This window comes from Bombina bombina, chromosome 3 (genome assembly GCF_027579735.1).
Source record: "Bombina bombina isolate aBomBom1 chromosome 3, aBomBom1.pri, whole genome shotgun sequence".
Classification (NCBI taxonomy): Eukaryota; Metazoa; Chordata; class Amphibia; order Anura; family Bombinatoridae; genus Bombina; species Bombina bombina.
The window spans coordinates 772,903,496-772,917,413 of NC_069501.1; the positions used below are offsets into that span (position 1 = coordinate 772,903,496).

The window sequence follows — 13,918 nt, forward strand, 5'->3', positions numbered from 1 at the left end:
TCATCTAGTGGAGAGTTTATAGCCCAGACCTCTGCTCGTTGACAAACCCAGGCACTCATTGACAGTGTTATCAAGCGGTATAGAAGTGCCACACTGCACTTTTACCCAGTTGCCTAGGGGGGAGGGGTCATGCAGTGGCCCAAACTCTGTGATCCATCACCACACTGATAGACAGCTAGGCCTTGATACTAGTGTTCACTTCAAAAGCCGTGTGGTTTTGCTGAAAAACATAGATTTGGTAGGCAGTCCTGATATATGATTCTCGACGATTAACTTTCACCTAGATTACGAGTCTTGCGTTAGCCTTAAAAAGCAGCGCTGAGGGGTCCCAACGCTGCTTTTTAACGCCCGCTGGTATTACGAGTCTGGCAGGTACAGGTGTACCGCTCACTTTTTTTCCGCTACTCGAGCATACCGCAAATCCCCTTACGTCAATTGCGTATCCTATCTTTTCTATGGGATTTTCCTAACGCCGGTATTACGAGTCTTGGAAAAAGTGAGCGGTACAGCCTTTCCTGTCAAGACTCCTACCGCATTTAAAAGTCAGTAGTTAAGAGTTTTATGGGCTAACGCCGTAACATAAAACTCTTAACTAAAGTGCTAAAAAGTAAACTAACACCCATAAAAAACCTATTAACCCCTAAACTGAGCCCCCCCCCCCACATTGCAAACACTTAAATAAAGTTTTTAACCCCTAATCTGCCGACCGGACATCGATGCCACTTTAATAAATATATTAACCCCTAAACCACCGCACTCCTGCCTCGCAAACACTAGTTAAATATTATTAACCCCTAATCTGCCATCCCTAACAACGCCAACACCTACCTACATTTATTAATCCCTAATCTGCCGCCCCCAACTTCGCCGCCACTATAGTAAATTTATTAACCCCTAAACCTAAGTCTAGCCCTAAAACTAACCCCCCCTAACTTAAATATAATTTAAATAAAACGAAATAAAATTACTACAATTAAATAAATTAATCCTATTTAAAACTAAATACTTACCTGTAAAATAAACCATAAGATAGCTACACTATAACTAATAATTACATTGTAGCCATCTTAGGGTTTATTTTTATTTTACAGGCAAGTTTGTATTTATTTTAACTAGGTACAATAGTTATTTAATAGATATCAACTATTTAATAAATACCTAGCTAAAATAAATACAAATTTACCTGTAAAATAAACCCTAACCTAAGTTTCAATTATACCTAACACTACACTATAATTAAATTAGTTACCTAAACTAACTACAATTAATTACAATTAAATTAAATAAACTAAATTACAAAAAACAACAACTAAATTACAGAAAATAAAAAAGAAATTACAAATTTTTAAACTAATTACACCTAATCTAATCCCCCTAAAAAAATAAGAAAGCCCCCCAAAATAAAAAAAATTCCCTACCCTACACAAAATTACAAATAACCCTTAAAAGGGCCTTTTGCGGGGCATTGCCCCAAAGTAATCAGCTCTTTTACCTGTAAAAAAATACAATACCCCCCCAACATTAAAACCCACCACCCACACACCCAACCCTACTCTAAAACCCACCCAATGCCCTCTTAATAAAACCTAACACTACCCCCTTGTAGATCACCCTACCTTGAGTCGTCTTCACCCAGCCGGGCACAAGTGGTCCTCCAGACGGTCCAAAGTCTTCATCCTATCCGGACAGAAGAGGACATCCAGAAGTCTTCATCCAGGCGGCATCTTCTATCTTCTTCCATACGGAGCGGAGCAAGTCCATCTTGAAGCCATCCGATGGCGACTGAAGAATGAAGGTTCCTTTAAGTGACATCATCCAAGATGGCGTTCCATCAATTCTGATTGGCTGATAGAATCCTATCAGCCAATCGGAATTAAGGTAAGAAAAATCCTATTGGCTGATGCAATCAGCCAATAGAATTGAAGTTCAATCCTATTGGCTGATCCAATCAGCCAATAGGATTGAGCTTGCATTCTATTGGCTGTTCCAATTAGCCAATAGAATGCGAGCTCAATTCTATTGGCTGATTGCATCAGCCAATAGGATTTTTCCTACCTTAATTCCGTTTGGCTGATAGGATTCTATCAGCCAATTGGAATTGAAGGGACGCCATCTTGGATGACATCACTTAAAGGAACCTTCATTCTTCGGTCGCCGTCAGATGGAAGAGGATGCTCCGCGTCGGATGTCTTCAAGATGGACCCGCTCCGGATGGAAGAAGATAGAAGATGCCGCCTGGATGAAGACTTCTGCCCGTCTGGATGTCCTCTGCTGCCCGGATAGGATGAAGACTTCTGCCCCTCTGGAGGACCACTTGTGCCCAGCTGGGTGAAGACGTCTCAAGGTAGGGTGATCTTCAAGGGGGTAGTGTTAGGTTTTATTAAGGGGGGATTGAGTGGGTTTTAGAGTATGGTTGGTTGTGTGGGTGGTGGGTTTTAATGTTGGGGGGGGTATTGTTTTTTTTTTACAGGTAAAAGAGCTGATTACTTTGGGGCAATGCCCCGCAAAAGGCCCTTTTAAAGGCTATTTGTCATTTAGTGTAGGGTAGGGAATTTGTTTATTTTGGGGGGCTTTTTATTTTATTAGAGGGATTAGATTAGGTTTAATTAGTTTAAAAATCTTTTTTATTTTCTGTAATTTAGTTTATTTAATTTAATTGTAATTAATTGTAGTTAGTTTAGGTAATTAATTTAATTATAGTGTAGTAGTATTAGGTGTAATTGAAACTTAGGTTAGGGTTTATTTTACAGGTAAATTTGTATTTATTTTAGCTAGGTAGTTATTAAATAGTTAATAACTATTTAATAACTATTTTACCTAGTTAAAATAAATACAACGTTGCCTGTAAAATAAAAGTAAACCCTAAGATGGCTAGAATGTAATTATTAGATATATTTTAACTAGCTTAGGGTTTATTTTATAGGTAAGTATTTAGTTTTAAATAGGAATAATTTAGTTAATACTAGTAAATTTATTTAGATGTATTTAAATTATATTTAAGTTATGGGGGTGTTAGGGTTAGGGTTAGACTTAGGTTTAGGGGTTAATAACTTTATTATAGTGGCGGCGACGTTGGCGGCAGCAGATTAGGGGTTAATAACTTTAATATAGTTGCAGTGACGTTGGGGGGGCAGATTAGGGGTTAATAAATTTAAGATTAGGGGTGTTTAGACTCGGGGTTCATGTTAGGGTGTTAGGTGCAGACATAAAATGTATTTCCCCATAGGAAACAATGGTTCTGCGTTAGGAGCTGAACGCTGCTTTTTTGCAGGTGTTAGTTTTTTTTCCAGCCAAATCTGCCCCATTGTTTCCTATGGGGAAATCGTGCACAAGCATGTTTAGCCAGCTCACCGCTACCGTAAGCAGCGCTGGTATTGAGGTGAGATGTGGAGCTAAATTTTGCTCAACGCTAACTTATTAGAGGCTAATGCTGGATTGAGAAAAACCTGTAATACCAGCGTTGTTTGTAGGTGAGCTGGAACTGAGCGTTAGCAACGCACAGCTTTACCGACTTAGGCCTCGCTTCCATTGAGTCGTTATTCAGTTTGCGTGCACTCGCAAACCGTTAAATATGCTGTTGAAAGCAATATCGTTTATCGACTGTTTCCAATGGCGCTTTATACCTCAATATCGGCAGCTGGACTCCGGCTGCCGAAAAGATCTTTGCGTCCCATAGAAAGTAATAGAAGCCGTTAATCGATAAATTATACCAGGTTTCCAATGAAAGCGCTAACCTTTAATACACTGTCGGAGGCTGTCGATACATTGAGAAATATTACCCCCAGCTCAACTACGTGTAAAAGAGGAAAATTGTGCTTTTTGAGACCTATTTTCTATTGAAATGATAAAACTTGCAAATAATGCAAGTGTTTTAATGTAGAAATAAATTGTTATAAGTAATACAGGGAGTGCAGAATTATTAGGCAAATGAGTATTTTGACCACATCATCCTCTTTATGCATGTTGTCTTACTCCAAGCTGTATAGGCTCGAAAGCCTACTACCAATTAAGCATATTAGGTGATGTGCATCTCTGTAATGAGAAGGGGTGTGGTCTAATGACATCAACACCCTATATCAGGTGTGCATAATTATTAGGCAACTTCCTTTCCTTTGGCAAAATTGGTCAAAAGAAGGACTTGACAGGCTCAGAAAAGTCAAAAATAGTGAGATATCTTGAAGAGGGATGCAGCACTCTTAAAATTGCAAAGCTTCTGAAGCGTGATCATCGAACAATCAAGCGTTTCATTCAAAATAGTCAACAGGGTCACAAGAAGCATGTGGAAAAACCAAGGCGTAACATAACTGCCCATGAACTGAGAAAAGTCAAGCGTGTAGCTGCCAAGATGCCACTTGCCACCAGTTTGGCCATATTTCAGAGCTGCAACATCACTGGAGTGCCCAAAAGCACAAGGTGTGCAATACTCAGAGACATGGCCAAGGTAAGAAAGGCTGAAAGACGACCACCCCTGCACAAGACACACAAGCTGAAACATCAAGACTGGGCCAAGAAATATCTCAAGACTGATTTTTCTAAGGTTTTATGGACTGATGAAATGAGAGTGAGTCTTGATGGGCCAGATGGATGGGCCCGTGGCTGGATTGGTAAAGGGCAGAGAGCTCCAGTCCGACTCAGACGCCAGCAAGGTGGAGGTGGAGTACTGGTTTGGGCTGGTATCATCAAAGATGAGCTTGTGGGGCCTTTTCGGGTTGAGGATGGAGTCAAGCTCAACTCCCAGTCCTACTGCCAGTTTCTGGAAGACACCTTCTTCAAGCAGTGGTACAGGAAGAAGTCTGCATCCTTCAAGAAAAACATGATTTTCATGCAGGACAATGCTCCATCACACGCGTCCAAGTACTCCACAGCGTGGCTGGCAAGAAAGGGTATAAAAGAAGAAAATCTAATGACATGGCCTCCTTGTTCACCTGATCTGAACCCCATTGAGAACCTGTGGTCCATCATCAAATGTGAGATTTACAAGGAGGGAAAACAGTACACCTCTCTGAACAGTGTCTGGGAGGCTGTGGTTGCTGCTGCACGCAATGTTGATGGTGAACAGATCAAAACACTGACAGAATCCATGGATGGCAGGCTTTTGAGTGTCCTTGCAAAGAAAGGTGGCTATATTGGTCACTGATTTGTTTTTGTTTTGTTTTTGAATGTCAGAAATGTATATTTGTGAATGTTGAGATGTTATATTGGTTTCACTGGTAAAAATAAATAATTGAAATGGGTATATATTTGTTTTTTGTTAAGTTGCCTAATAATTATGCACAGTAATAGTCACCTGCACACACAGATATCCCCCTAAAATAGCTATAACTAAAAACAAACTTAAAACTACTTCCAAAACTATTCAGCTTTGATATTAATGAGTTTTTTGGGTTCATTGAGAACATGGTTGTTGTTCAATAATAAAATTAATCCTCAAAAATACAACTTGCCTAATAATTCTGCACTCCCTGTATTTATTGTTGTCTCATGTATAGGAATAGTTGAACTTATATTCTAATAGAAATATCAGTATATATTTAAATATAATAATATATGCAAGAACATATCTACAGAATGCAAACTAGACCTATGCCTAGGGCAGCAATACATATTACTTATATTTATGAAGTGGTAAATATAATTATATTAAAAAATAGTATTTGATTAGTAAAAATATGGATAAGTGTATCTTTATTTTTCTTGAGAGGTGATCACCGGTAAGGAGCACGGACATTAAATGTAAATTCTATAGCGTAAGGTCGGGTTACCTTAGCAACTAATTGATTTTCAAGAAATCTGACATCAGATGGAAGCGTTAACACAACGTTAACTTACAGCTACACGTAAAGAGCGACTGCACGCTATCCGCAAAATATTTCAATGGAGACCTGGTACTAAAATGGAGCCTTAAATTACTTTTAGCTGTCGGCCGCTTCGGTAGCTTACGGCTCCATTTTTAATGACTCAATGGAAGCGAGGCCAAAATTCGTAATCTAGCCATTTGTTAGGTACAGCTATGTATAGAGATTCTGATTGTGTGCAAAGTATATAAAACTTTTTATAAAACACAATAAAAAGAGAAATATTATGTAATATAATAGTTCAGGGCTTGGCTTATCCAAAACGATACATTATGAAATTGGGTTTAGCAACCACGCCATTAATATGTTTGTTTTGGTTTCCCTTTGTAATCGTGTCATTTTGATCTGGGGGGTTAAATATTTACCATTCAGTCTTGCTTATTTAAAAATGTGATCTGACAGTTATAGAAATGCAGCTAAGATAAACTCTGTTCTGTACAGTGTGAGTGAAGTTTGTGTAAAGGTGGTTTGTACAGTGAGTTTTTGTAAATGCTATTAGTACAGTGAGAGTTATGTTTGGAAATTGCAGCCTGTATGCTCAAAGTACGATTGTGGGAAAACGGGGATCAAATGTGTGCCAACGATCTTGGCTGTATTTGACATGGAAAGATGGTGATCACTTTGTTAATGAAAAGAATTATGGCCATATAAATTTTGCTAACATCTGGAAAAAATTCAGAAAGATTGGAATTGACCCAATAGTTTATTATTGTACATTTATGTAATACAGCAATACTTTTTTTCTTTCACTAAAAAAAGGTTTGTGTTTGTGGTTCCACAATTTTTTTTATAGACTTAAGTCGTACATAACTAACCTAAGTGGCAACTATTATTATACAAATGTAGGTATGAAAGTAATTAAAAATAATTATTCTTGGGACACGGATGTTGATGTAAATTTACTAACTTGCTGGATTTCCTCTCTTTCAGTGGAACAAACCACCATTCCTCCAACAATTTTAAGTCCAACAAATAATGTTGTGGAGGTGACGTTAGGTAAGTAGCATTTATGTACAGTTATGACTACAATAAAACTTTATTGCAGTTCTCATTCAATATTCCACAAGCTACTTGAAGGTTCCTTATATTTAATATCCATATTTAACCTAAGATTTGTAGTATAATGAGCACTTGAACTAAAATAGAGGAAAACTTGCCTGTACTTTTATAGGTCTCTTTGATACATTTCTATTCCTTAGGCATATAGTTATAGAAACATAGTCAATGATATAGTGCCTGAAAAATCACGCAAAATGATGGGATTTTTTTAAGCATTAAATTGTAATATAGGTGTTTCTTCTTTACTTCCAGTAGCCTGAGATAATCTGCTCTCAAGCTAAAATTTGACTTTCTAAAATTGTTTGAGGGATCTCAAAGTACTGACAAGACTTCTAAGGTCATTTTGCCAGTCCAGAGAGCGTTAGATCATGGAGCCTATTGTCTCCAGAACCATTCGAGCAGGGAGTCTTTTTCTATATGGAGGTCTCTTATATTTACTAGACATGTTAAGCAAGTTGCTTCTTTAAAGGGACACTCAAGTCAAAATAAACTTTTATGATTCAGAAAGAGCATGAAGTTTTAAGACATTTTCTTATTTATTTCCATTATGAAATTTTGCAACACTTTCTGTTAAATAAGATCCTTCTGAGCATGTGCACAAGCTCACAGGGTATACATATACTAGTCCGTGATTGGCTAATGTCTGTCACATGATACAGGGGGCCGGAAAATTGGAGAAAAAATAGATTTGTCCAAAAAAAATCTACTGATTATTTATCAGTACCGATACTGATTTATCATGTTCGCTGTAGCGGATCATGTCCGCCCGACATCGATAAATGCTGATAGCATATGCTGTCAGCATTTATCATTGCACAAGCATTTTGTGTGACATGCTTGTGCAATACTGCCCCCTGCACATTCGTGACCAATCAGCCGCTAGCAGGGGTGTCAATCAGCGTGCTCGAATTTGATTGCGATGATTGCTGTCCACCGCCTCAGAGGTGGCGGATGACTTAAGGAGCAGCGGTCTTAAGCTGTGTCCTAAAGGCTCACACAGAAACAGCTGCATTCGCAGCATCATAAATCAGCCCATAAGGGGCCAAATTATCATTGTGCGAGCGGACATGATCAGCTGTAGTGGATCATGTCCACCACACATCGATAAATGCCAACAGCATACGCTGTCAGCATTTATCATTGCACAAGCATTTATAGTGAAATTCTTGAGCAATGCCACCCCCTTCACATTCGTGGCCAATCGACCACTAGCAGGGGGTGTCAATCAACCCGATTGTATCTGATCGGGCTGATTGCCGCCCGCCACCTCAGAGGTAGCAGACGAGGTAGCAGACGAGTTAAGGAGCAGCTTGTTCTTTATCTGTGCATGTCTCTCCAATGGTATGGTTCTGTGCAAAGTAAAAGTAAAATATTGTGGACAGTTTTTGGGACAGTACAGTCAAAATTAACCTTTAATGACTCAGATAGAACATACAAATTAAAACAACTTTCCAATTTACTTCTACTATCAAATTGACTTTGTTCTCTTGTTATCCCTTGTTAAAGCATAAATCTAGGTAGACGCAGGAGTAGCAATGCACTACTGGCAGCTAGATTAACACATCAGTTGAACCAATAGGGCCGATTTATCAAGCTCTGTATGGAGCTTAATGCCCCTATTTTCGTGCGAGCCTTGAGGCTCGCCGGAAACAGAAGTTATGAAGCAGCGGTCTAAAGACCACTGCTATATAACTTGTATTCCTGCTCTGAGGCCGCGGACAGAAATCCGCCCGATCCTATACGATCAGGCTGATTGACACCCCCTGCTAGAGGCCTATTGGCCGTGAATCTGAAGGGGGCGGCATTGCACCAGCAGTTCACAACTGCTTGTGCAATGATAAATACCGACAGAGTATGCTGTCGGCATTTATCGATGTGCAGCGGACATGATACGCTACATTGTATCATGTCTGCTCACACTATGATAAATCTACCCCAATGTCAAGAGACATATGTGCAGCCACCAATCACTAGCTATCTCAGAGGATTATATAATAGTTTGATAATAGAAATAAGTTTGAAAGTTGTGTAAAACTGCAGTGCTCCACCCAGCGCTATGTCATTTTGTGGCACCATACACATAATAGATAATGATATCTGAATCCTAAAAGTTTAATTTAGAATTTACTGTTCCTTTATATCTATTTTAATGGTGGCTGCCTACTATATATGAACACAGGATTTTCTACATAACTAATAATTTGAGATAAGCAATTAATAATCTCATATCATGTTAAAGGGACATTATAAAATATATTCAGTGTTTAAGCATAGTACTGAGTGTATTCCCCGCCTCCATTTAGTCATGGGTGCCACCATGTTGAAATCTATCTTTCACTACATTCAAGTGCTGACCTGTTTGCACATGTGCAGTAAATCTCCTTCAAATACCTGAAGTACCTCCATAATGGCAGCACCCATGATTAGAGGGAGGTCCATGAAATGTATTTAACGTGTAGCGCCCCTTTAAGTACTCTTATAATTAACAATATAAACCTCTAAACACTTCATTGCAAACATAAATAAACTGCTGATTGTACTTCATTTGTGTTCAGTTTTTTTTTTAATTAAAAACAAAACAAAACACTATCTGGTTTAATTACAAGCTGGCTGAGCATGCAGGATAACTTTCCTGCAGTGTATGATCTTATACAAAAGGACAGTCCAGCCCTGATATATTTATATCATATTTATATATGATATATATATACATATTTATATATATGTATATATATATATATATATATATATATATATATATACACACACACACACACACACACACAATTACTCACACACACATATATATATATATATATATATATATATACACACACACACAATTACTCACACACACAAATATATATATATATATATATATATATATACACACACACAATTACTCACACACACAAATATATATATCTAAACTATAATCGCGTTTGTAACATGTCTGTCGCCGTCGGCAGTTGCACACGCATCCTCAAAGAAATGTTGGATGCGCGCTCAGCCACCTCAGCGCAAGACAGCTTCAGGAGCTCCAACTCTCAACTGTAGCATAACATCTGAGAGCTGGAGCTCCTACAGCTTCAGGAATCTGCTGCATATGGAGCCAGAGCGAGATCGGTGCTCCGTCCATAAGAATCCTTTGCTGGTACCGGTGGCAGGTGTGGGCGGGTAGCAGGTGGGTGGCTCAGCAGGGAAGGGGAGGGAGTGCCCTAATAAAAAAAAAGAGAGGGGAGAGAGAGAGCAAAAGAGAGGGAAGAGAGAGAGAGTATAAGAGAGGGGAGATAAAGAGCAAAAGAGAGGGGAGATAGAGAGCAAAAGAGAGGGGGGAGCAAGAGCAAAATAGAGGGGGGAGAGAGAGCAAAAGAGAGGGGAGAGAGAGAGCAAAAGAGAGGGGAGAGAGAGAGAGCAAATGAGAGGGGAGAGAGAGAGCAAATGAGAGGGGGAGAGAGAGCAAAAGAGAGGGGAGATGGAGAGCAAAAAAAAGAGGGGGAGAGAGCAAAAGAGTTCAAATGAATGTATATCTATCAGCGCCACAATAATACCATACAAGCTATATCTGATATAGGTGGAGTCTCCCAACCAGACTCCAAAGGTTAAGAGTAAAAAGAAATGCCAAGATACAGCGCTACACTACCCTCAGATGAGGGTTGGGTTGCTAAAGATGGTGTCCACGACTAGGAATGTGTATACATAAAGGTTAATATATAATATTGTGTTACACAAAGAATATATATAAAACCATGTGAAAAAGTACTTAAAAGGTAAAAGATTAAAAACAAAATATATATATATAGGATGTGATATTAAAATGTATTAAACAAACATTTTATTAACATAAACTGACAGTTAAAAATACAGTTAAAAATAGATTCAACAATCTAATGGATTGCCCCATACAATGTCCAAGAAGTTATGTCCTATGTAACATACAAGTGTTTAAAGTCCCATACCAAAATGTCCAAAGCAAATGTTCAAGGTTAATATCCAAAAAAAATAAAAATAAAAATGATAATATGTCCAAAGTTGGTGTAAAAATCAAAAAGGTGAAAAAATGTAAAAAATATAAAAAATATATTAAATAGAGCGAGGGGGAGCAAAAGAGAGGGGGAGAGAGCAAAAGAGAGGGGGAGAGAGAGAAAAAGAGAGGGGGAAGAGAGAGCAAAATAGAGGGGAGAGAGAGAGAGCAAAAGAGAGGGGAGAGAGAGAGCAAAAGAGAGGGGAGAGAGAGCAAAAGAGAGGGGGAGTGAGAGAGAATAAGAGAGGGGGAAGAGAGAGCAAAAGAGAGGGGAGAGAGAGAGCAAAATAGAGGGGAGAGAGAGAGCAAAAGAGAGGGGGGAGAGAGAGAGCAAAAGAGAGGGGGAGAGAAAGCAAAATAAAGAGAGAGCAAAAGAGAGGGGAGGGAGATAAAAAGAGAGAAGGGGGATAGGGAGAGCAAAAGAGGGGGAGGGAGAGAGCAAAATTGGGAGGAGAGAGATAAAAAGAGAGGGGAGAGGGAGAGCAAAAGAGAGGGGGAGAGGGAGAGCAAAAGAGAGGGGGAGAGAAAGCAAAAGAGAGCAGGGAGAGAGAGCAAAAGAGAAGGAGAAGAGAGCAAAAGAGAGGGGATAGATAGAGCAAAAGAGAGGGGAGGGAGAGAGCAAAAGAGAGGGGAGAGAGAGAGCAAAAGAGAGGGGGAGAGAGAGAGCATAAGAGAGGGGGAAGAGAGAGCAAAAGAGAGGGGAGAGAAAGAGAAAAAAAGAGAGGGGAGAGAGAGAGCAAAAGAGAGGGGAGAGAGAGAGAGCAAAAGAGAGGGGAGAGAGAGCAAAATAGAGAGGAGAGAGAGAGCAAAAGAGGGGGAAGAGAGAGCAAAAGAGAGGGGGAGAGAGCAAAAAAGAGGGGGAGAGAGCAAAAGAGAGGGGGAGAGGAAGCAAAGGAGAGGGGGAGAGCAAAAGAGAGGGGGAAGAGAGAGCAAAAGAGAGGGGAGAGAGAGCAAAAGAGAGAGGAGGGAGAGAGGAAAAGAGAGGGGAGAGAGAGAGCAAAAGAGAGGGGGAAAGAGAGAGTATAAGAGAGGGGGAAGAGAGAGTAAAAGAGAGGGGGGAGCAAGAGCAAAATAGAGGGGGGAGAGAGAGCAAAAGAGAGGGGAGAGAGAGAAAATGAGAGGGCAGAGAGAGACCAAATGAGAGGGGGAGAGAGAACAAAAGATAGGGGAGATGGAGAGCAAAAGAGAGGGGGAGAGGGAGAGAAAAAGAGAGGGGGAGAGGGAGAGCAAAAGAGAGGGGGAGAGAGCAAAAGAGAGGGGGAGAGAAAGCAAACAAGAGGGGGAGAGAGAGCAAAAGAGAGGGGGAAGAGAGAGCAAAAGAGAGGGGGAAGAAAGAGCAAAAGAGAGGGGAGGGAGAGAGCAAAAGAGAGGGGAGAGAGAGCAAAGGAGAGGGGGAGAGAGCAAAAGAGAGGGGGAGAGAAAGCAAAAGAGAGGGGGAGAGAGAGAAAAAGAGAGGGGGAAGAGAGAGCAAAAGAGAGGGGAGAGAGAGAGAATAAGAGAGGGGGAAGAGAGAGCAAAAGAGAGGGGAGAGAGAGAGCAAAATAGACGGGAGAGAGAGAGCCAAAGAGAGGGGGAGAGAGCAAAAGAGAGGGGGAGAGAGCAAAAGAAAGAGAGAGCAAAAGAGAGGGGAGGGAGATAAAAAGAGGGGGGAGAGGGAGAGCAAAAGAGAGGGGGAGAGGGAGAGCAAAAGAGAGGGGGAGAGAGCAAAAGAGAGGGGGAGAGAAAGCAAAAGAGAGCAGGGAGAGAGAGCAAAAGAGAAGGGGAAGAGAGCAAAAGAGAGGGGAGAGATAGAGCAAAAGAGAGGGGAGGGAGAGAGCAAAAGAGAGGGGAGAGAGAGAGCAAAAGAGAGGGGGAGAGAGAGAGCATAAGAGAGGGGGAAGAGAGAGCAAAAGAGAGGGGAGAGAAAGAGAAAAAAAGAGAGGGGAGAGAGAGAGCAAAAGAGAGGGGAGAGAGAAAGAGCAAAAGAGAGGGGAGAGAGAGCAGAATAGAGAGGAGAGAGAGAGCAAAAGAGAGGGGGGAGAGAGAGCAAAAGAGAGGGGGAGAGAGCAAAAAAGAGGGGGAGAGAGCAAAAGAGAGGGGGAGAGAAAGCAAAGGAGAGGGAGAGAGAGAGCAAAAGAGAGGGGGAGAGAGAGCAAAAGAGAGGGGAGAGAGAGAGCAAAAGAGAGGGGGAAAGAGAGAGCACAAGAGAGGGGGAAGAGAGAGCAAAAGAGAGGGGGGGAGCAAGAGCAAAATAGAGGGGGGAGAGAGAGCAAAAGAGAGGGGAGAGAGAGCAAATGAGAGGGAAGAGAGAGACCAAATGAGAGGGGGAGAGAGAACAAAAGAGAGGGGAGATGGAGAGCAAAAGAGAGGGGGAGAGAGCAAAAGAGAGGGGGAGAGAAAGCAAAGGAGAGGGAGAGAGAGAGCAAAAGAGAGAGGAGGGAGAGAGCAAAAGAGATGGGAGAGGGAGAGCAAATGAGAGGGGGAAAGAGAGAGCATAAGAGAGGGGGAAGAGAGAGCAAAAGAGAGGGGGGAGCAAGAGCAAAATAGAGGGGGGAGAGAGAGCAAAAGAGAGGGGAGAGAGAGCAAATGAGAGGGAAGAGAGAGACCAAATGAGAGGGGGAGAGAGAACAAAAGAAAGGGGAGATGGAGAGCAAAAGAGAGGGGGAGAGGGAGAGGAAAATAGAGTGGGAGAGAGCAAAAGAGAGGGGGAGAGAAATCAAACGAGAGAGGGGAGAGAGAGCAAAATAGAGGGGGAAGAGAGAGCAAAAGAGAGGTGGAAGAGAGAGCAAAAGAGAGGGGAGGGAGAGAGCAAAAGAGAGGGGAGAGAGAGCAAAGAGAGGGAAAGAAAGAGAGCATAAGAGAGGGGGAAGAGAGAGCAAAAGAGAGGGGAGGGAGAGAGCAAAAGAGAGGGGAGAGAGAACAAAGGAGAGGGGGAGAGAGCAAAAGAGAGGGGGAGAGAAAGCAAAAGAGAGGGGAAGAAAGAGAAAAAGAGAGGGGGAAG

General features: G+C 41.1%; 1 protein-coding gene across 2 annotated transcripts in view; it reads left to right on the forward strand.

Moving 5' to 3' along the window:
- LOC128654011 (interleukin-1 receptor type 1-like) overlaps positions 1–13,918 on the forward strand; it is a 174,736-nt gene that overhangs the window by 119,900 nt on the left and 40,918 nt on the right. For both annotated transcript variants that reach the window (XM_053707654.1, XM_053707655.1), the window contains one exon: positions 6,786–6,851. In XM_053707654.1, coding sequence (XP_053563629.1) covers positions 6,786–6,851 — 66 coding nt within the window. The remainder of the gene's footprint in view (positions 1–6,785; positions 6,852–13,918) is intronic.